Source organism: Lepidochelys olivacea (assembly GCF_965140295.1).
Source record: "Lepidochelys olivacea isolate rLepOli2 genome assembly, chromosome: 7".
Lineage (NCBI taxonomy): Eukaryota > Metazoa > Chordata > Testudines > Cheloniidae > Lepidochelys > Lepidochelys olivacea.
This window is the reverse complement of record NC_140417.1, coordinates 114,763,227-114,785,099: the sequence shown is the minus strand read 5'-3', so window position 1 is coordinate 114,785,099 and position 21,873 is coordinate 114,763,227. Positions and strand designations below refer to the sequence as shown.

The 21,873-nt window shown below is 45.4% G+C and overlaps 1 protein-coding gene across 1 annotated transcript in view; it reads left to right on the top strand.

Moving 5' to 3' along the window:
* The window catches only part of HABP2 (hyaluronan binding protein 2), a 50,873-nt gene that overhangs the window by 24,997 nt on the left and 4,003 nt on the right, over positions 1 to 21,873 (top strand). Inside the window, exons 3-11 of the mRNA XM_084633137.1 lie at positions 10,421 to 10,540; positions 12,561 to 12,668; positions 13,398 to 13,514; positions 13,821 to 13,940; positions 15,295 to 15,466; positions 16,030 to 16,124; positions 17,767 to 18,022; positions 20,379 to 20,521; positions 20,913 to 21,047. Of these exons, the coding sequence (XP_084489263.1) occupies positions 12,638 to 12,668; positions 13,398 to 13,514; positions 13,821 to 13,940; positions 15,295 to 15,466; positions 16,030 to 16,124; positions 17,767 to 18,022; positions 20,379 to 20,521; positions 20,913 to 21,047 (1,069 nt within the window). The 5' untranslated portion in view covers positions 10,421 to 10,540; positions 12,561 to 12,637. The remainder of the gene's footprint in view (positions 1 to 10,420; positions 10,541 to 12,560; positions 12,669 to 13,397; positions 13,515 to 13,820; positions 13,941 to 15,294; positions 15,467 to 16,029; positions 16,125 to 17,766; positions 18,023 to 20,378; positions 20,522 to 20,912; positions 21,048 to 21,873) is intronic.

Sequence of the window (21,873 nt, the reverse complement as noted above, 5' to 3'; positions counted from 1 at the left end):
CAAGTCTTTGGAAAGTGGCAGGTGCATTTCGCAGCCCGAAAGGGAGTACATTAAATTCATACAGCCCGAGATGTGTGATGAAGGCTGACCTTTCCTTGGCAGATTCATCTAGCGGTACCTGCCAGTACCCCTTGGTTAAGTCCAAGGTAGAGATGAACTGGGCCCTTCCCAGTTTCTCTAATAGTTCATCTGTGCGTGGCATGGGATAGTTGTCTGGGCGAGTTACAGCATTTAGCTTACGGTAGTCCACGCAAAAACGTATTTCCCCATCTGGTTTGGGAACTAGAACCACTGGAGATGCCCATGCACTTTCAGAGGGGCGGATTACACCCATCTGTAACATATCCTGGATCTCCCGTTCTATAGCAGTTTTAGCTTGAGGAGACACCCGGTAAGGTTGGACCCTAATTGGGTGAGCATTACCTGTGTCAATGGAGTGGTATGCCCGTTCAGTCAGTCCTGGGGTGGCTGAGAACGTTGGCGCGTAGCTAGTGCACAGCTCCTGGATCTGCTGTCGCTGCATACGCCCAAGGGTCATGGAGAGGTTCACCTCTTCCACACCACCAGCACATTTCCCTTCATAGTAGACACCTTCAGGCCACTCAGCGTCGTCTCCTCCCTGGGCTGTAAACTGACAAACCTTTAATTCTCTGGAATAAAAGGGCTTTAGAGAATTAATATGATACACCTTAGGCTTTCGGTTGGAGGTGGGGAATGCTATGAGATAATTAACAGCTCCCAGGCGCTCCTGGACCACGAATGGCCCTTCCCACGATGCTTCCATTTTATGGGCCTGGAGCGCCTTTAAGACCATGACCTGGTCTCCTACTTTGAAGGAACGCTCTCTGGCATGTTTATCATACCAGGCTTTTTGCTCTTTTTGAGCATCCTGTAAGTTTTCTCTAGCAAGGGCTAAAGAGGTTCGGAGGGTGTTTTGTAGGTTGGTTACAAAGTCCAGAATGTTAGTTCCTGGAGAAGGTGTAAATCCCTCCCATTGCTGTTTCACCAACTGCAATGGCCCCTTAACCTCACGGCCATATACAAGTTCAAATGGGGAAAACCCTAAACTGGGATGTGGTACAGCTCTGTAGGCAAAGAGCAACTGCTGCAATACTAGGTCCCAATCATTGGAGTGCTCATTTACGAATTTACGTATCATGGCCCCCAAAGTTCCATTAAACTTCTCCACCATGCCATTTGTTTGATGATGGTAAGGAGTGGCAACCAAGTGATTTACCCCATGAGCTTCCCAAAGGTTTTTCATAGTTCCTGCCAGGAAATTAGTCCCTGCATCTGTGAGGATGTCGGAGGGCCAACCTACCCTGGCAAAAATGTCTGCTAGTGCCTGGCACACACTTTTAGCCCTGGTGTTGCTTAGAGCTACTGCTTCCGGCCATCGGGTGGCAAAATCCATGAAAGTCAGTATGTACTGCTTTCCTCTGGGTGTCTTTTTCGGAAAAGGACCCAGAATATCCACAGCTACTCGCTGAAATGGAACTTCAATGATGGGGAGTGGCTGGAGAGGAGCTTTGACCTGGTCTTGGGGTTTTCCCACTCTTTGGCACACCTCACAAGACTGGACATAGGTAGAAACATCCTTGCCCATTCCCTCCCAGTGGAATGACCCCCCCAAACGGTCTTTGGTCCTGTTCACCCCAGCATGGCCACTAGGGTGATCATGGGCTAAGCTCAAGAGCTTGGCCCGGTATTTAGTTGGAACTACCAACTGTCTCTGAGGATGCCAGTCTTCCTGGTGTCCCCCAGAAAGAGTTTCCTTGTATAAAAGTCCTCTTTCTACAACAAACCTGGATCGATTAGAAGAGCTGAGAGGCGGTGGGTTGCTCCGTGCCGCCGTCCAAGCTCTCTGGAGGCTGTCATCTGCTTCCTGTTCGGTCTGGAACTGTTCCCTTGATGCTGGAGACATCAGTTCCTCATGGGATTGTGGACCTAGGCTTGGTCCCTCTGGAAGCGATATAGGGGGTGGAGCTGTTTCTGTTGACTGTGAACCGCTCTCCGCTGGTGTACTATGTTGGGATTCAGGCTCCGGCTGAGCCTCTTGTGTAGGGTTATCGGCTGCTGCCAGTTCAGGTTCGGTGGGGCCCTCTGGTGTTGAGGTTGCAAGTACTGGATTCAGTGCTGACACGGGGTCTGGTGTTGGTTGTTCGGCTGGTTCCGGTTCTGGGACTGGTTCCGTCTGGGTCTCTGGGACTGGACCCACTACTGCTGTTGCAGACATTGGCCTGGGGTCCAGGTCCATCACCTCTGACTGGGTCCTGATAGAAGTTTCCGGAACAGAGCTAGGCCTCACGGCTTGTTTAGCCTGGTTGCGGGTGACCATTCCCACCCTCTTGGCCTGCTTCACATGATTGGCCAAGTCTTCCCCCAACAGCATGGGGATGCGATAATCATCATAGACTGCAAAAGTCCACATTCCTGACCAGCCCTTGTACTGGACAGGCAACTTGGCTGTAGGCAAATTGAAAGAGTTGGACTTGAAGGGTTGAATCGTCACTTGGATCTCTGGGTTGATTAAATTGGGGTCCACTAAGGAAGCATGGATAGCTGACACTTGTGCTCCGGTGTCCCTCCACGCGGTGACCTTCTTCCCACCCACGCTCACAGTTTCCCTCCGCTCCAAGGGTATCTGGGAGGTATCTGGGCCTGTGGACCTCTGGTGTGATTCCGGTGCAATGAACTGTAATCTGTTGGGGTTCTTGGGGCAGTTGGCCTTTACATGCCCCAGCTCGTTACACTTAAAACATCGTCCAGCTGACGGGTCACTGGGGCGAGGAGGGTTGCTGGAGAACGGGGTGGTGGGACGATAAGGGGTCTGGAGGGTTCTTTGGGAGGTAGGTGGGGCTTTGGGCGGCCCCCGGTAATAGGGTGTGGTCTGGGGTGGTCCCTTCTGGTCTCCGCTCCAACTGCGACCAGTTTTCTTCTTCTCTGCCACCTCCACCCATCTGGCTCCAATCTCTCCTGCCTCAATTACAGTTTTGGGTTTCCCATCTAGGATGTATCTTTCTATTTCCTCAGGAACACCCTCTAAGAATTGTTCCATTTGCATTAGGAAGGGCAAATTTACTGGAGATTCAACACTTGCTCCTGATATCCAGGCATCCCAATGTTTCACAATGTGGTAGGCATGTCGGGTAAATGACATGTCTGGTTTCCACCTTAGGGCTCTGAACCTCCGACGAGACTGCTCGGGTGTTATCCCCATTCTGACTCTCGCCTTGGATTTAAACAGTTCATACTTGTTCATGTGTTCTTTAGGCATTTCAGCTGCCACCTCAGCTAAGGGTCCACTGAGCTGCGGCCTCAGCTCTACCATGTATTGGTCAGTAGAGATGTTGTACCCAAGGCAGGCCCTTTCGAAGTTTTCTAAGAAGGCCTCAGTATCATCACCTGCCTTGTAGGTGGGGAACTTTCTGGGATGGGAAGTGGTACCTGGAGAAGGATTGCTAGGGTTTGTTGGTATATTCTGCTGGGCCTTTATCCTCTCCATCTCCTCCACATGCTTCCTCTCTTTTTCCTTCTCCTCCTCCTTCAGCCGCATGAGTTCTATCTGTCTTTCATGTTCCCTTTGTTTTTCCTCAGCCTGAAATTTGGCTAATTCCAGCTGTAGTCGAGCTGAGGATTTGGCCATTCTAACCTCTCTGTTTTTAACTAACTTTACACCCGAGGTTTAGAAATAAACAAACAAAACTTGGCTGTAAAATTTTGCTGTGCTGGAATAGAATACCTATTCTCTGATAATGATTGTCAGCCTACAGAAAAAGACAATTCCCTTGTCTCTGCTCTGGGCCCAAATTAAAGCAAAAAACCTCCAACTACTTGGAAACCTGCTTACCCAGCCCAAAGAAGAAAAAAAATTTCTTTTCAAACCTGTGCTCCTTGTAAAACAAAAAAAAAATCAAAATCCTAAAAAAAACCCTGCCACTTTTGTCTCCAGGCAAATGGGTAGAGCACACACCCCCTATTTACTTTTAGGAAGAAAAGAAAAAAAAAAAAACCTCTGGGTTGGAAGACTGTGAATTTCCCTGCAGGAGTTAAGTACCCTGCCTCTAGGCAAAGAAAACCTGCAATTCACAAGATAATCCCCTTTTGTCTCTGCTTGGCCACAAAGCAGAGAGAAACCAAGCTGCTTTCAGTTTCAAAGCTGCTTTCTGGACTTCCTAAAAATTCCTTTTTAAAATCTGTATTTCTAGTTCAAAAAATCTCAACTGGATCTCAAAATGATTTCAGGTTAATCCCACCACTGTGCCACCATGTCAAGGTTCCTCCCCCACTCTGAACTCTAGGGTACAGATGTGGGGACCTGCATGAAAAACCTCCTAAGCTTATCTTTACCAGCTTAGGTCAAAACTTCCCCAAGGTACAAAATATTACCCCCGTTATCCTTGGAATGGCCGCTACCACCACCAAACTAATACTGGTTACTGGGGAAGAGCTGTTTGGACGCGTCCTTCCCCCCAAAATACTTTCCAAAACCTTGCACCCCACTTCCTGGACAAGGTTTGGTAAAAAGCCTCACCAATTTGCCTAGGTGACTACAGACCCAGACCCTTGGATCTTAAGAACAATGAACAATCCTCCCAACACTTGCACCCCCCCTTTCCTGGGAAATGTTGGATAAAAAGCCTCACCAATTTGCATAGGTGACCACAAACCCAAACCCTTGGATCTGAGAACAATGAAAAAGCATTCAGTGTTTTACAAGAAGACTTTTAATAAAAAATAGAAGTAAATAGAAATAAAGAAATCCCCCCTGTAAAATCAGGATGGTATATATCTTACAGGGTAATTAGATTCAAAAACATAGAGAACCCCTCTAGGCAAAACCTTAAGTTACAAAAAAGATACACAGACAGAAATAGTTATTCTATTCAGCACAATTCTTTTCTCAGCCATTTAAAGAAATCATAATCTAACACATACCTAGCTAGATTACTTACTAAAAGTTCTAAGACTCCATTCCTGTTCTGTCCCTGGCAAGCGCAGCATACAGACAGACCCAGACCCTTTGTTTCTCTCCCTCCTCCCAGCTTTTGAAAGTATCTTGTCTCCTCATTGGTCATTTTGGTCAGGTGCCAGCGAGGTTACCTTTAGCTTCTTAACCCTTTACAGGTGAGAGGAGCTTTCCCCTGGCCAGGAGGGATTTCAAAGGGGTTTACCCTTCCCTTTATATTTATGACAGTTTAGTTAGTAAGAGACAGGATTCTGTATTGTGTATATGTTAAGTAGATTAGAGGAACATTGAAGGCCTGGGTCTCAATGTAAATTGTCTTGGTTATTGGTTGTAAAACTTAGCAAAGTTTAATTTGCAATGCCTTTTTCCTCGATATAAAATACTACTGTTTGTATTCTCAAAGTCTTGTAAAAGATTGTTTGGTCTCTGTAAAAGACTGCTTGTGTGAATGAGGAATGCATGCATCAGGAAAAAATAAGGTGTGAAGTCTATTGTTAACCAGATGGTCAAGAAAGGAGGAGCGAAGACACTTATCAGGATTTGTTGATGCCAAAGAACCATCAATGCGTATCCATGATTGAGAAAGGGCAAATTGACAACCCTGAGGTGAAGGCTGGCATCCCTAAAGACAATTGATTAACTCAAAACCAGGATAGGATAACCCTCTCAGAGGTGTTTTGGAATGTTAACACCAATCAAGAAGTAACCAGTCAGAAACTGACACAGCAAAATCTATAGACTTTAATAGAGAAAAAGGACTATAAGAACAGGGTGCTTTGCCATGGGACTTTGGGTTCATCTTGCCACACTCCAGGAGCATGGATCGCAACCGACAAAGCCCTGCTCCCCTCTGTGATCAATCTGGCTGGCCACTAGATTGATCCAGACTCTGGACTGGTAACTATAAACATCAACTAGCAGGACTGTGTGCGTGGTGGGTGTGTGTGTGTGAGAGAGCGAGAGAGATTGAAAAGCATATGCTAACTGTTGTATTCTCAATAAATGCGGGGTGCTGCCTTCTTCCCTGTAAAGATCCTGTGTGCTTCTTATAAATATAACAAGGCTGACTGGTCTATAGTTCCCTGCTGCTCCCCCCCCCCCGACCTTTTTAAGGATGGGCACTATGTTAAACTTTCTTCGGTCTTCTGGGACTTCTCCTGTTATCCATGAGTTTGCAAATATTATTGCCAGTGGCTCTGCAATTTCTTCAGCTAATTCCTCCAGCATCTTGGGTGAATAGCATCAGGCCCTGCTGATTTCAATTCATTCAAACAACAAGTCTTAGTTAGGTGTCTGAAGCCCCCTGGGTCCACTAAGCAAGGCTGATATTAGACTCACTGGGGGCCAGAGCAGAAAGCTAAAGCCCCGCCACCTGGGACTGAAGCCGAAGCCTGAGTAATTTAGCTTTGTGGGGCTCCCTGTGGTGGGGGGCCCTGGCCAAGTGCCCTGCTAATGCTGACCCTGGCTTTTATATGCAGAAAAACAATTGTGACACAGGTGGGCCGTGGAGTTTTTATAACATGTTAGGAGGGCCTCAGAAAAAAAAAGTTGAGAACCCTTGGGTCAGAAGATCTAACTTGTTCTTTACTTATTCTGATCTGCATCTCTTCCTCTTTATTGTCTACGGTAAACATAAGCTGAGATCACGACTAAAAGTATGTTTTCCAGAGAAGTCCAGGGTGTCTAGTTCTTTGGAGACAAAGGGCAAGCTGACATCTGACCAGATGTAAACACTGCTGTCAGGCCATTACTTGCTAAATGGCCATTCTTTGGCAGGAAAGGGGATGGGGCAAAAAGAAATTTTAGCAAAGAAACGGCATGGAGTTCCCTTCCACACCCAGTGCTTGTCACCTTGTTTCCCCATTGGAAATGCTTCTCAAAAGGGTGACTATCAAAAGAAGGGGCAGACACCCCTTTGCCTCCCTCTCTTTCTGTCCATTGATTCACTGCATGAGAAAGAACAAAGGAAGCAGCCATTAAACAAACAAAGGGGTCCTGAGCTAACAAATTTGGCCAACAAGACTGTTGAGAGCATGTGGTGAGAAAAACTTCGCTTTGAATTTAACATAGTTTGTTAAGTTAGGCACTAGTTTTGTTTTGTCTTTATTTTTCTTGTAACCGTTTCTGACTTTTATGCCTCATTATGTGTATTCACTTAAAATTAATCTCCTTGTAGTTAATACACGTGTTTTATTGTTTTGTCTAATTCAGTGTTTGAATTGAAGAATTTGGGAAACTCCATTTGGGGTAACAAGATGCGCGTGTGGGAGTTCTATTAATAAAATGACAGATTTTATATACGTTTGTATTGTCCAGTAGAGGGCAGTATAGGCCATATATTTGTGGGGGGAAATACAGGATTGGGAGTGTGTTGTGGTCACCCTGCAATATAGCCCAGGCTGGTGAGAGCTAGAGTGTAACTCAAGTGTGGCTGGCAGGCTACAGTTGCACGCAGGCACTCAGGCTGTGGCTTGCATCCTGGAAGGCTACTTGTAAGCAGCCTAAGTGGGAACGTCTTGTGCCAAGGCATTGTAAGGCGCTCAAGGTTACGGGCAGGGGTGACTCAGCTACTCATCAGTGTGGATTATATCCTGGGTATGTCACAGGCCTCTATTGTGCTTGGTGCTGTATAAACACAGAACAAAAAGATGGTCCCAGACCCAGTTTGTTGCAGTCCAAGATGTATAAGACAAGAGATGACAGAAGGACATTGCATCTATTATGCATTTATTAACCCTGCGTAGACCTTTTATACATTTCTTTTATATAAAGTATGTGCTAGGATCTGGCTACTCAGACCTTTGCAGCAATTACTTAAAGATGCCTATTGAAGCAAAGTCACCTTTCCCAAAAGATATTTAATAATAAAAGGGGGACGGAGGCTGGGGGTAAGGGCAGGGAAGAATCTAACTCCTGCAATATCTTCCCTCCTGCACAATGTCAGCTTGAAGGCTGAACTCTGGGCAGACGTTCTTTTTGTTTTCCTTTTTTAACTTCATCACTTTAAACTTTATTTGCTTGCTGAAGGCAATGGCTTTAGCTTCCAGCCAGATCCTTATGTTCCTCAACCAGGTGTGCTCTCCTTCAGCACTTTCATAACATGGAGACTCAGCTCCTGAGAAATAATGAGCCAGGAAAAAGGAGTCTGGATTTGACATAATGATAAATGAGGTGAATCTTCCCCCCCACCTCCCACCCCCCAAGAAACCAAGATTGGTGCATAGAAAAAGAAAGGGGGGGGAGATGTTTCTATTTTAATATGAAATATAAAACACCCATTGTACAAAAGTGGATTTTTTCGGAAGCAAAGAAGGAGTAAAGGTAAAGGCTACAAGCAAATGAATGAGGAGAAGAAACTAAGATAATGCAGTCGATAATCAGTTCAAGGTACAGCATGATCTGCAGGGTCATCGGCCCAGCCCTAGGGGAGAGCTTTTTTAAAGTTTCCCTATATGCATTTTAGTCTGCTCATTAGCATACTTTGCCTTTGAAACTCATCAGAGTGGCTCCAACTGGCTGCAGTGACACCTGCTGGAGAGATGGGATGGCCCAAGCTGATCGGTTCTCCATCTGCAAAACATAAGCTGGAAGCGCTGCTGGTTCCGGCAGTGTTTGGGTGCACTCCAGGCTGCTACCTGCGTAATGTGTCAGACCTTAGGAGACAGGCCAGTCCTCGCTTATAGACAGCCCCCCAACCCGAAGCAAATACTCACCAGCAACTACACACCACACAACAAAAACACCAACCCAGGAACCAAACCCTGCTAAAAACCTCAGGGCCAACTCTGTTCACATATCTATTCAAGGGACATCATCATAAGACTTAACCACATCAGCCACAACATCAAGGGCTCGTTCACTTGCACATCTACCAATGTGATATATGCCATCATATGCCAGCAATGCGCCTCTGCCATGTACATTGGCCAAACCGGACAGTCTCTATGCAAAAGAATAAATGGACACAAATCTGACATCAGGAATTATAACATTCAAAAACCAGTGGGAGAACACTTCAGTCTCTCTGGTCACTCAATAACAGACCTAAAAGTGGCAATTCTTCAGCAAAAAAACTTCAAAAACAGACTCCAACGTGAAGCTGCAGAACTGGAATTAATTTGCAAACTGGATACCATCAGATTAGGCCTGAATAGAGACTGGGAGTGGTTGGGTCATTACAAAACCTAAACTTAACTTCCCCAATACTAATTTCTCCCTACTATTACTCACACCTTCTTGTCAACTGTCTGTAATGGGCCACTCTCTTATTGCTTCAAAAGTTATTTTTCCTCCCTTGGTATCCTAATGTTAATTGATTTATCTTGTTAGACTGACCTCACACTTGGTAAAGCAACCCCCATTCGTTCATGTATTTATACCTGCTCCTGTATTTTCACTTCATGCATCCGATGAAGTGGGTTCTAGCCCACGAAAACTTATGCCCAAATAAATTTGTTAGTCTCTAAGGTGCCACAAGGACTCCTCGTTGTTCTTCTTTCTTACTGCCCTCTAAGATTGGAACAATTATTATTTGTCTTCCAGTAGTGTTTAAAAGCCCTAATTGGGATCAGGGCCCTATTGTAATAGGTGCTTTGTCTACAAATAGTAAGAGACAGTCCCTGCTCTGATAAGCTCATAGCCATCTTATAATATCACGTAAATAACTGCATTTTTAATACAATGGGCCACAAAGATATTAAACTTATTTCAATGAGGTTTGTCCAGGATATTGTCATATGTCACAAGGGGGGCGGGGAAGCAAATGAATAATAGGACCTGAGATGCTGACTGTCTACAGGCACTGCAGGTGTGATTCACAAAGATATTTAGACATCTAAATCCATTGACTTCAATGGGAGATGGGCACCTAAGAATCCCACCCTGAGGGTATAAAATAGTGCAATGAAATGCGAAACAACCACAGAACAGTGGGATCATCCAAATTATATTGGGGCACTGGAAATTTTCAATGCTGTGAATGGATGGATTCACAATATCCTGGACAAAGTCCCCTCAAGGGCACCATGGCATGAAGCTGCTTCCAATTCTAGCCGCTTAGGGGAGCTGCAAGACTGAGCACTGTTACCTGCTCCAGATTTCTGATTCACTCCAGCCCTCTCAAGTGAAGCAGTGAAGGAAAGGTAGCCAGAACGTTGCGATGAACATGTTACTGTTTGTATGTGTGCGCTCGCTCGTGCACGCAGGAGCACCACTTCCGTCTATTGGATAGCCTCAGACCAGCTCATTTATGTGTTACAGGCCTTACAAAGCTAACAAAGAATACTTGTACTTTTATAGGATCACGAAGATCTATATGTGATGCGAACTGCTGTCATGACATCCCAAATGGCCCCAGTGTGCAGCAGAGTGGCAACCCTGGAGAAGGGATATTTTACAACACTATCTTTCCTTTAATATTATTTTCCTCTCTTTCCTTCCACGCTCCTTTAGACAGGACTGATTACTATGAATACAGCGATGAGTATGTTGCACCAGAAGAGAACACCGCCGCCACAGACAAAGAATACCTCACATATCCCGACTGGTTCTACGAATACTTTGGCTACAATGGTATTAAAATAGGTGTTAGCAATGCAACATTTTTAAAGTATGTTGGGAGGTGTCAGGGGTGGAAAACCCACCATTCCAGTTCTAAGTGTGGCAAATCTCATTGTCTCACTCCCCATCTTACCTTATCTGCCAGCGGCCTCTCAGAATGTCTGAATCAAAGGAATTAGTTAGGAGGGTTTGCCTGCAATGTTCTCCTTTGTATTCCTCTTGTAAGGAGCCCATGTTTTATCTCCTGCTTTCGCAGAACGGATTCTGATCATGCAGAACATTTCTGATTGCTACTACAAAAAGCCCCGGCTTATTTGTCTACAGACACTGTGAGATGTAATTGCTGCTTTCCTGGAATGTATGTTCTGTGACCAAATGTAGAGCAAATGTTTTTTCTGAGTCACACGTTATTTTCTATACTTCAGTATAGCGAGAAAGTACCTTGAGCCAGCTGCTTGGCACCACTTCCGCGGGTGGATAGCCCCTGGGGACCTATAGCCAACCAGGTGTAGTTTAAAGTAGAACTGAGGCCTACACCAGAAACCTAAAGAGCTCCCAGATATCCCCAGGGTCAGAGGGGAGAAAGATAGCAACTCCTCCTTCACCCCTCCGACCCCCAGATGCACTGCACAGAGGTCTGGCACTCCTTTCTATCTAACCCTTTATTTTCTGTGGTGCACAGTCATTTTGGTGAGAATAAGTTTATGCAGGGCCTAGCTCAATGGGGTCCCTCTGAGTAAACAGTAAATAATAATGATTACGGCTACGTTTTAGTCACAGGTATTTTTAATAAAAGGCATGGACAGATCGCGGGCAGTAAACAAAAATTCACAGCCCGTGACCTGTCCATGACTTGTACTATATACCCCTGACTAAAACTTGGGGGGGGCAGCCCTGGGGGCGCCACAGGTGCTGGAGGGGTGTGGCCTGGGGGGCGCCGCGGGTGCTCGGGGGGGGGAAGTTGCGGCTGGGGGGTGCGGGTATGGGGGGGAGGGTTGCATTCCAGGGAGTTGTAGATGCCGGGGGAGGTGCGGCCTGGAGGGGGGGCGTCACAGCCTGGGGGGGGGACTGGGGAAGGCTCCTGGAAGCAGCAACCCCAGCTACTAGCTCCATGCTCCACACTCCACATGTTGCCTCCATTTTGCTCTAAGCCCCGGTTCTGCAGTTTCCATTGGCTAGGAACCGTGGCCAATGGGAGCTGCAGGGGCGGTGCCTGCAGGCAGAGGCAGCATGTAGAGCTAGGAGCTGAGGGAGGGGAGTTCCTGTCATCCTTTTGGGAACCCCCACCCCAGGTAAGCACCGCCCCGCATCCCAATCCCCAGCCGTGAGTCCCCCCCACACCCAAACTCCTGCGTCTGGGTGTGGGCGGGGCCAAGACTGCCCCAGCAGCGTCCAGTGCACCTGGCCCAGGGCTGCCCGAGCTGCTTAGGCGGCCCCCAGGCCAGCCATTGCAGAAGTCACAGAGGTCACGGAAAGTCACAGAGTCCGTGACCTCTGTGACAAACATGGAGCCTTAATAATGATATATGACATCTTCAGGGGAATCTAACAACTACATTGCTCTGAGGAGAGATGGGCCCAAACACTTCCACGCTTTAGTGAAGTCCTCTATACCTGGAGCCAGACTCAGTAGCTTGGGGTCATCTCTGGTTCCTAATGCATCTGGTCCCACAGGCCTTATTCAGGTGAAACCCCCATTGATTACAATGGAAGTTTTGCCTGAGTAAGCAGTGCAGAACCTGGTTCAGTGCTGACTGGCTAACTGTTGTTAGGTGTGCTTCTGTGCTTAGGAAGACAGCATCAGATTGCTCTGGAAGGGGAACCTGTCAACTTTAGAGCAGGGTCACATTTTGGGGGGCGATCTGACCTGGGGTTCCACCTGAAACCAAATCAGAAGAACATGATCCAGAAACTGTCTATTATCTAAACACATGAGATTTGTTGAGACTCTTATGGCAACGTCAAGCTAAGAGCCTGGCAAAAAGTCGATACTGGAGGGTGTAAATAAAAAGTCTCCATGCTCTCCTGGTAGATCCATGCTCCCCCAAGCCTTGCAAGAATAATGGTGAATGCAAAAGAAATGGAAATCACTACACCTGCCTCTGCCCTATGCCGTATGCCAGAACTAGGTGTGAGAAAGGTAGGTGCTGCTTTCATAATTTCATTATTATTAAAGGGAGGAAAAACCTCTCGCCAAAAAGCTCTAGAAAAATACATTGCCTTTGATTCACTTCTCAAAAAGCATCAGGTTGTGAAACAATCCAAAGGAACTGGTAAATCTGTGTCAGGTTTTAACTAGACCTGGTCGACAATTCATTGTTGAAATGTTCTCAAGGAATGTGTCGATTCCATCAAAACTTTCAGAGAAAACCAGGCAGGTAGGTAGGCAGGCTGCCTGGCTTCTTGGTAGCTCACCCACCCTCGTGACTTCTTGGCAGGGCTTCTTGGCTGCCCACCTGGCAAGTTGCTGGGGAGCCCAGGTAGCTGGACAGCTCCTCAGGCTCCCAGGCAGGCAGCTGGTAAGCCACAAAATTCCATTTCAGTTCTCCTGAAATGGATTTTTGGTACCCTTTTCTTCCCATGAAAAATATCAAGATTTTTTGTTGTTGTTCTGATTCAGAATGGAAAAAGAAACCATAGTCTTGACATTTTTCACAGGAAGGAAAATTCCATTTCTGCACAACTCTAGTTTTGACTTTAGGTGCTTAACAGGCAGCAGCACCCAAAGCTACAGCCAAAAATGGTGCAAGAGATTCTAGTACATCTAGCCTGGCATCTATGGGACTCAGCACCTGTTCAGTGAATGCATGTCTAAAATGCAAGCAATTAATCTTATCTTGCTTTTCTGTTTTATCTGGCTCCACCACAGTGAAAAACGTGTGTGAAAGGAATAGCTGTCGTAAAGGAGACTGCCTTATAATGCTAACTCCACCTTATTCTCAGTGCGCTTGTAGACATCCTTATAAGCCACCATACTGCAACAAAGGTGAGAATAACAGCAGAAAAAAATCCTACGTGTTTGTATGTTCAGTAAGTGGGCATGGAGCCTGCACTATCTGCTCACCCCAGAGAGGTGGTCTATTCAGGGAGAGTCAATCTGGAGGATAGTGCTGGGGAAAGCCTATGTTTCCTATTGAATAGTATGTGTTACGCATCCGCTCTCTGCCAGACCCACCAAGGATGAGTCTGCTGCATCTCCCAGCTAGGGGAGTAAGTCCCTTAGGGGAGTCAGTTACCGCCGACCAGCTTCTAGCAGAATAATAGTACTGTTTTATGCTTTAAATGTTGACAGTATCTGCAGCTTGCAAACCAAACCCATGTAAAAATGGAGGCGTCTGTCTACAGCGGAGACTCAGATCAAAATTCTCCTGCCAGTGTGCTGAACCCTTCAGAGGGAGGTTCTGTGAAATAGGTATGCCGGGATAGGTATGTTGGGATTTGCCTTTTTTCCACCAAGGGTGGGGAGAAGGTAATTATTAGGCTGCATTTGTCCAAAGCAAGGTTCAAGCCTGCAATCAGATTCACTAGCGCAGCTCCTAGACCAGGAGCCCAAGGGTAATATCCAGGGTAATCCTGGGCTCAGGAAGGTTTCAGAGGACTTCTTTCACCTATCGTAGGTTCTCTGTCCCCCCAAGTGACTAGTGAAAGGACGCTCAAGTGTTAGCAACATTAACTCCCCACATTGCTCGGCAGGCACAACCAGTTGTTTGTAAGGTTTCTCAGGGCTTTTATCATTCCCCCTCTGAGCTTTCCTGTACAATCTCCCTTCCTCTTAAAAAAAATCTTTCCCAATTTCCTCTCTTTGGGGCCCCCTTCAGGATGTACCCACACATTTTGGGGTTCACCCAGGCCAGAAAGGTGTTTGGTCACTGTCTGCCTTGTAACCCTGGAGTGTTTTGTGGCTGTGAAGCTTTGGTTCAGAACTCTGACCCCAACAGCCAGAAAGCCCCCCAAAAGACATTTAGGGTTACAAGGCAGATGGTGACCAAACCCCTTATTGGCCTGGGTGAACCCCAAATATCACAAAAGGGTTCCCAGCTCTGATGTTTCCAAAACTGTGCTCCAGCCATTACCCACTTCTAGAAGAGTGTGACTGAACGAGGGTGCAGGGGCACACATTTGTAAGGGTAGGAGGATGGGAATCGTAAATTCTCTATATACGTATATTAAAGGCTTCAGATCAGCTCCACGCAACAGACAGCCTTGTCATGAGCACTCCCATTGCCATAATTCCTTCATTAACCTTTAACCCGCTCTTTCCTCTTGCTGGTGTGTCTATCCTTCTAGCATGATACCAACTCTCTGATCAGGTCTATCCATCATACCAGCACCCTCTGCTATACACAGCTCAAGTGGCAGGTTGCTACAGGAACAGATTCTGACCAATTGCTGACTTTTTAATAATGGAAGTTCTCCAACGCTACTTTGCTGAGCTGTTTAGAGCATGAGGTCTCAACCTGGGAGTGGCAAATAGGTTTCAGGGATTTGCAGTCATTTTCCTTTTCCTTATAGCTAGGTTGGAGTCGGGGGTCCTGAAACTTTTTTCCATTGTAACTTGGTGTCACAGTATAGATATGGTTGAGAATATGGATTAAGGTTCAGTTATTCCCACCTCCCTCATCCAAGACTACATTTGGTCCAGTTGCTCGCTGGATCTTGCAACAGGCATGACATTAACCCATGTCGTCCTTGGTGGGTGACACATCTGCTGTGTAGGAAATGAGTGACAGGCAGGACCTTTTCATACCAGCATTGTCTTCTTGTAGGACCAGAGGACTGTTATGAACAGGATGGCCATGAATACAGAGGGAAAGTGAGTCAAACAAGGTCTGGGGAGACATGCCTTTATTGGAATTCTAACCTGCTCTTGGACGAGAGTTACAATGCATTTATGGAGGATGCCGAATATTATGGCATCGGTGACCATAACTTCTGCAGGTAATCTACTGAAGCTACATATGCAGAGGTCTCCTCTCACAAAAAATGTGCAGAATAATTCCAGTGTGAGCAGCTCATATGGATCCATAGGGAAGTAAAGGGAAATCTCCAGGGGATGTAAAGCTGCCATTGCCTGCTCTACGCAACCTGCCTTTGTCATAATGAGAGTGACAAGGTGGGTGAGGTAAAATCTTTTATTGGACCAACTTCAGATGGTGATGTACACAGACTCTTCTTCAGCATCTGAAATAGTGGACATTCTGGGGCACCCCTCTAAAGAGCTCTGATGCTCCTGTCCTAGAAGAGACCACTCTAATTTGCACTGACCCAGCCCCTAGCTACTCCCAGGATCAGGAGGGTGGAAAAGTGGAAGAGAGTCACCTATGCCACCCATCTCCTCAGGTGTATCCCTTGTTAAAAATGAAAATAGCTTCTAGGGAAGCTTGGATCTTTATTTGGAGCATTTAGCTGCTCTGTTATGCACCCTTCAGTCCAATGGTTAACCTGTTCTCCTGGAGATTTCCTCACTCTGACTGGTGGATGTTGGAATCTGTTCCCTTCAGGAATCCAGATGGTGATGTAAAACCCTGGTGCTTCATCAAAACAGATAACAAGGTGAAATGGGACTCCTGTGATGTTTCGCCTTGCTCAGTAACAGGTAGAGTGGAGAATAACACTAAACCTGCTCAATGAGTCTCAGAGGTGTTAAGGGCTTTCTCTTTGCCCTTCCCCAGGTTCTCGTCCCACAGACAGAAAACAGAAGACCAGAAGTCCAAAGTGCAGGCAATGCAATGTTTATTGGGGAAATCAAGCAAGCATATAAATAGCTCTGTACACCACAGAGCCTTTCCCATGTCTCCTTCCTGTTTCTTAGCAGGCATAATTATACCTGTAGTGCACACCCTTGATCCCAACCCTTATAATTTATGTCATGTTCTGTTTTGGAGGGTCTGGGGGCTTCAGAACCACCTCTTTTGTATCCCGTGGGAGGAGTAAGGAGTGAGGTTGTGCTTCGGTCAGGGTCAGGCATTTCTTTGGCTTTTAGTGTTTCTTATAACCCCTCTCCCCGCATTCCCCTCACCTCTCCCAACTGGTTGCTTGACCTTATCTCGGGAGAGCAGTTGAGACAGGACTGTCCTTCAAGTGTGCGCTTGTATATTAAACTCCCACTCTACCCAACAACACTTTAATTTTATTTCTTATCTCTTTTTACCCCATCTGCTTGTGGCCAGATGTAACACACAGTGTAACACTTCAATCTCTCTGGTCACGCAATCACAGACATGAAGGTCGCTATCTTAAAACAAAAAAACTTCAAATCCAGACTCCAGCGAGAAACTGCTGAATTGGAATTCATTTGCAAATTGGATACTATTAATTTAGGCTTAAATAGAGACTGGGAGTGGCTAAGTCATTATGCAAGGTAGCCTATTTCCCCTTGTTTTTTCCTCTCCCCCCCCCCCCCAGATGTTCTGGTTTAACTTGGATTTAAACTTGGAGAGTGGTCAGTTTGGATGAGCTATTACCAGCAGGAGAGTGAGTTTGTGTGTGTGGTTTTTGGGAGGGGGGTGAGGGGGTGAGAGAACCTGGATTTGTGCAGGAAATGGCCCAACTTGATTATCATGCACATTGTGTAAAGAGTTGTCACTTTGGATGGGCTATCACCAGCAGGAGAGTGAGTTTGTGTGGAGGGGGGTGGAGGGTGAGAAAACCTGGATTTGTGCTGGAAATGGCCCAACCTGATGATCACTTTAGATAAGCTATTACCAGCAGGACAGTGGGATGGGAGGAGGTATTGTTTCATATTCTCTGTGTGTATATAAAGTCTGCTGCAGTTTCCACGGTATGCATCCGATGAAGTGAGCTGTAGCTCACGAAAGCTCATGCTCAAATAAATTGGTTAGTCTCTAAGGTGCCACAAGTACTCCTTTTCTTTTTACGCAGTGTCTTTGTTCACACAAGAATATAAAAATATCAAAAGTCAAATGAGCAAACAAGACCCCAAATTCTATCTCAGGCAAAACTTGCTCCTAAGCTTCCAAGAAGCTCTGACAGCCAATCACCACTGCTGAACAGTGCTGCAGATGATCCTCCAAGTGGCTCCTACAGTACATCTGGCAGGATTGCCAATGTTGCTCCCAAACCCAGGTCTCCCCTGTAGTATGTCATAACACTTCCAGTCCTATAACTGTGCGAGAGATTCCCAGAATGCGTTGCCATGTCCATTCCTGAGATTTATAATCATTATAGCAAGTTCAGTCTCTGCCTGTAGCAAGTTCAGTCGTATGTCTCCCCTGCAGAAAAGACTCCAGCGACTACAGTCGCCCCAGCCATTCTTCCTGTAGTGGGTAAGACATTCAATACATGTGGACAGCCAGAGGCTCAAAGAACACTCAAAAGGATTTATGGTGGGGCCAAGACCATGTCTGGCAAACATCCCTGGATGGCATCTCTGCAGAGCAAGTGGCCATGGAGGCCTCCCATGCCAAAGGGACACTTCTGTGGAGGAGCTCTGATTGAACCATGCTGGATTCTCACTGCTGGACACTGCATTCAGTAAGTACATTACCGGTGTCCTGCTAAGCATGAAAAAAATCACATAGTTATTTGGTTGAAATTTATCCACTGGAAACCGTTGCTAACAAACATTTATCCACTGGAAACCATTGATAACAAAATGCCAGGTTGAATTTTTTTGCTGGAAAATGTCAATGCTGGCAACACTTTCTGATTTGTGTTTTTAATGGGAAAATTTCAAACAAAGCATTGAGATCGAAAGTGTTAGCATTTTTCATTTTGACATTTGAGTGGACATTTTTCCGAACTTCCCATTCCATTAAAATGTTTGATAGTTTGATTTTTTTTTTCCATTCTGTTCCAGGATAGGGGAAAAAAAAAGTCAAAATAGAGTTTCCTGCAGGATGGGATTTCTGTGTTCTGAACAGCTTTAATAGCATTATAGAAATGTGTGGTGTTGTAGCCATATGAGTCCCAGGTCATTAGAGAGACAAGGTGGGTGAGGGAATATCTTTTATTGGACCAACTTCTGCTGGTGAGACAGACATGCTTCTGGGCTTACACAGAGCTCTTCTTTAGGTCTGGGAAACATACTCAGAGTGTCACAATTAAATACAAGATGAAACAGATTGTTCAGTTTAAGTAGTTAACACATGTTTCAAGGGACCGTTCAAGGTAAAGTAGCCTGTTAACACCCCTACATCCATAGGGAGGAAAGGAAGTGGGCAGGGGAAAGACAGCTGCAGGGGGCAGGGAGAGGGGGTTGTTAATGGGTTATAGATTGTTGTAATAACTGCTTCTAGAAATGCTGAGTATGTTTCCCAGACCTGAAAAAGAGCTGTGCGTAAACTCAAAAGCTTGTCTTTCTCACCAGCAGAAGTTGATCTCATAAAAGATATTACCTCCCCACCCTGTCTCTCTCATTGAAAGATAGAGTCAGATCCCCAACTAATGTAAATCAGCATTAACTTCAATGGAGCTACACCACTTTGTCAGCTGAAAATAAAATCCTAAAACATTACTTAGGACTCGTATTGAGGGTTGCCAGAGAAAGAAGAATTAGACGGTAAAGGAATGTTGTTACCATATAGTTATAAACTCACAGAAAATTTAGATTAAAAACACCTATTAAATCATCCAGTCCACTTCCCTCCCACTGCATGAGTGTCCCAGAAGCTCATTAAAATACATGTTGTCCCTTTCACACCTTTGCTGCAGTTGCTCAAAGAGGATCTGACTTCTGCTTTTAATCAAATGCTAGTTAAGTTGAAACAAGGTTATACCGTGTGTACAGTACGCTACAGAAGGGGCTGTGAAGTGAGAGAGAAGGGAAGAGAGCGGATATTTCTACATGGAATATTAGGGAACTCCACTTCAAGAACCAATACGTAAATTGACCTTCTTCTCAAATTGGATTAAAGTTCAGAGGAGTCAGTTTCTGCTTGATTTAGCTGTGGTTGGTATTTTTATTAAGATCACATGCTAGTGAGTAGCTATGTACAGGAAGTTAAAAGGATATTATAAAAACATGTACTGATCATCCCCCCCCCAAAAGGTGTTACCTATGAAATTCTCTCCGCCCTCCTCTTACTTCTGTGTAGTGTAGATAAGGCAGTTGGCTGATGTGTTGGTGTTTTTATCACACCTTGCTGTAGGACTGATTCAAGCCTTCAATTAATTCCTTAGGGAAATGTTGTCAGTATCTGAAGGGGTCCCCTCTCTGAGGGTTTTCAGTGTCTGCTGGAGGAAAAGAGGAGGAATGTAGCAAGCTTTCTGGTGGTTGAAAGGAAAGTCCTCTGAAGATCTGGGGTTGGGGTTGACCACACTACACACCATGGCATAAGGAAGAAAGCAGCGAGAGCTCTAGAACAGCGATTCTGTGATTTTTGCCTCCTGTTGCTAAACCCCAATTAGCCTCTGCCTAGAATACTATATTTCATTTTCAGAGGAGCGTATGCCTCGGGGGTGTGTAGAAATGTCTAGGTTTGGAGACTGGTAAATTACAAAATGCAGGAGCTCATTCAAGCATTGCTGACTGGGTCACCATTCTGACTGCCTACATTCCAAGCAGGCCAGCCACTGGGGGGCAAAGAGGGCAATTGCCCAGGGGCCCAGTCAATTTAAAAGGACCCGGAGGCCCCTGACCCTTTTAAATCACCCAGGCAGGCCACAGGGTTCCTAGGCACACACGACCGCTCCAGGCCCCATTTGCTGGCGCAATTGGCCAGCACGGTCTGGCTCAGAAGTGACAGATTCATTACTTCCACCCCGGGCCCCCGGCCCCTTTAGGGACGGCCCTAGCCAGGCCGGAATTGCTGTCAGTGGGCCTGATTCTAAGCACCAAAGCAAAAAAGTTCAGCAGGTGATTTGTTTTTTTTTTTTTCCTTCTTCTTAGCCTTCACCCAGACAACCTGCAAGTGTCCCTTGGAAAGCAAGACCTGGAGAAGACAGAGTACCATGAACAAAAATTTGATGTGGAGAAGATCATTCGGCATGGACATTACAAAGAAAGGAACAATATTCCATTCAATGATATCGGTAAGCTCCCACAGTGTTGCAACATGCGTGGTGAACTCTCTGATGAGGCATTGTTGGTTGGACCTTTTCACAGATGAAAATGGAGGTGCGGTTTCTATTGGGCTGATCCTGCTCTCACTGAAATCAATGGCAGAACTCCTGCTGACTTCAATCTGTGCGAGGACAGGTTCTAGAAAAGATGAAGCCAGTGTGTGATTGTGTACAGTGTAGGCATTCTAGATTTTCAGGATAGTTACATAAACAAGTACATAGTAGAAGAGGGCAGGGTCCAGCAACAGGTACAAATAGTAGATTTCAGGCATTTGCACAGTGCACATGTGTACATTGTAGATTAATTTTAATCCCCTTTCATCTTTATCAATCGATATATTCTTTGTTACCCTGTGTATAGCTTTACTTAAGCTGAAGCCAGTTGATGGCCATTGTGCTCTAGAAACGAAGTATGTGAAAACAGTGTGTTTGCCCAGTGCTCCATTGCCTGATGGGACTGAATGCTATATCTCAGGATGGGGAGATACTGAAACGGGTAAGCTATTTAAGGGTTGGCTGATCTCAGTTATACCCATGTTAGAATAGAGTAACTCTCTCAGCAGAGTTGCTCTGCAATTCCCTGGATCAGAATCTAGGCCCTAGTATCTAATATTCAGATTAAGAAAAGAAACTTAACCAAATACTAATCATGTGTTAACCTGTCTAGGTAAAATAAGTATTGACTTGAACCTTCATCCAGTATCCAAACCTTTCTGGAAAATCTGAAAAAATTCCATTAACCTTTTTCTTTGCCACCTGACACTGTGCTTCTTGGCTTCATTCAGAACCAAAAACAGAAGCAATAAGGTACCGTGAATGAGGCTATGCTTTACTTACAGTATTTCCAGACAGGATCAGATACTGGAACTCTTGCAAGTTTTCCACACCCATTAAGCTTTTGATCAGCAGCATCTGAATTTGTTTGCTGCTTCTACACATCAAACATCCAAATCATTTCAAGTTTGAGCAATTCTACCCAAATCTTTATTACAGCCAGTAACTCTGAGTGGGAATTATGCTTTTTTTTAAAAAAGATCATGGCAATTTTCTGAAAAGTGTATTTTCTCGTGTTCTGATTGATGTGTTGCTGTAAAGTAACAGAAGGATCATGTGTCACTCAGGCTGCGTTAGGTGGCTTAGTACTTTGCAACCGATAGTCTGATATGACACATAGGGCCAAATTCTACCTGTTGATGTGACTCCCATTGAAGTCAACAATAGCAAAGCATGTCCAGTTGTTTAGAATGCGCCAATAGAATGTATATTTTTTTTAAAAAAATACAAATTGAACAGTTCTTTTAATTGTTTATTTAGAAAACCAA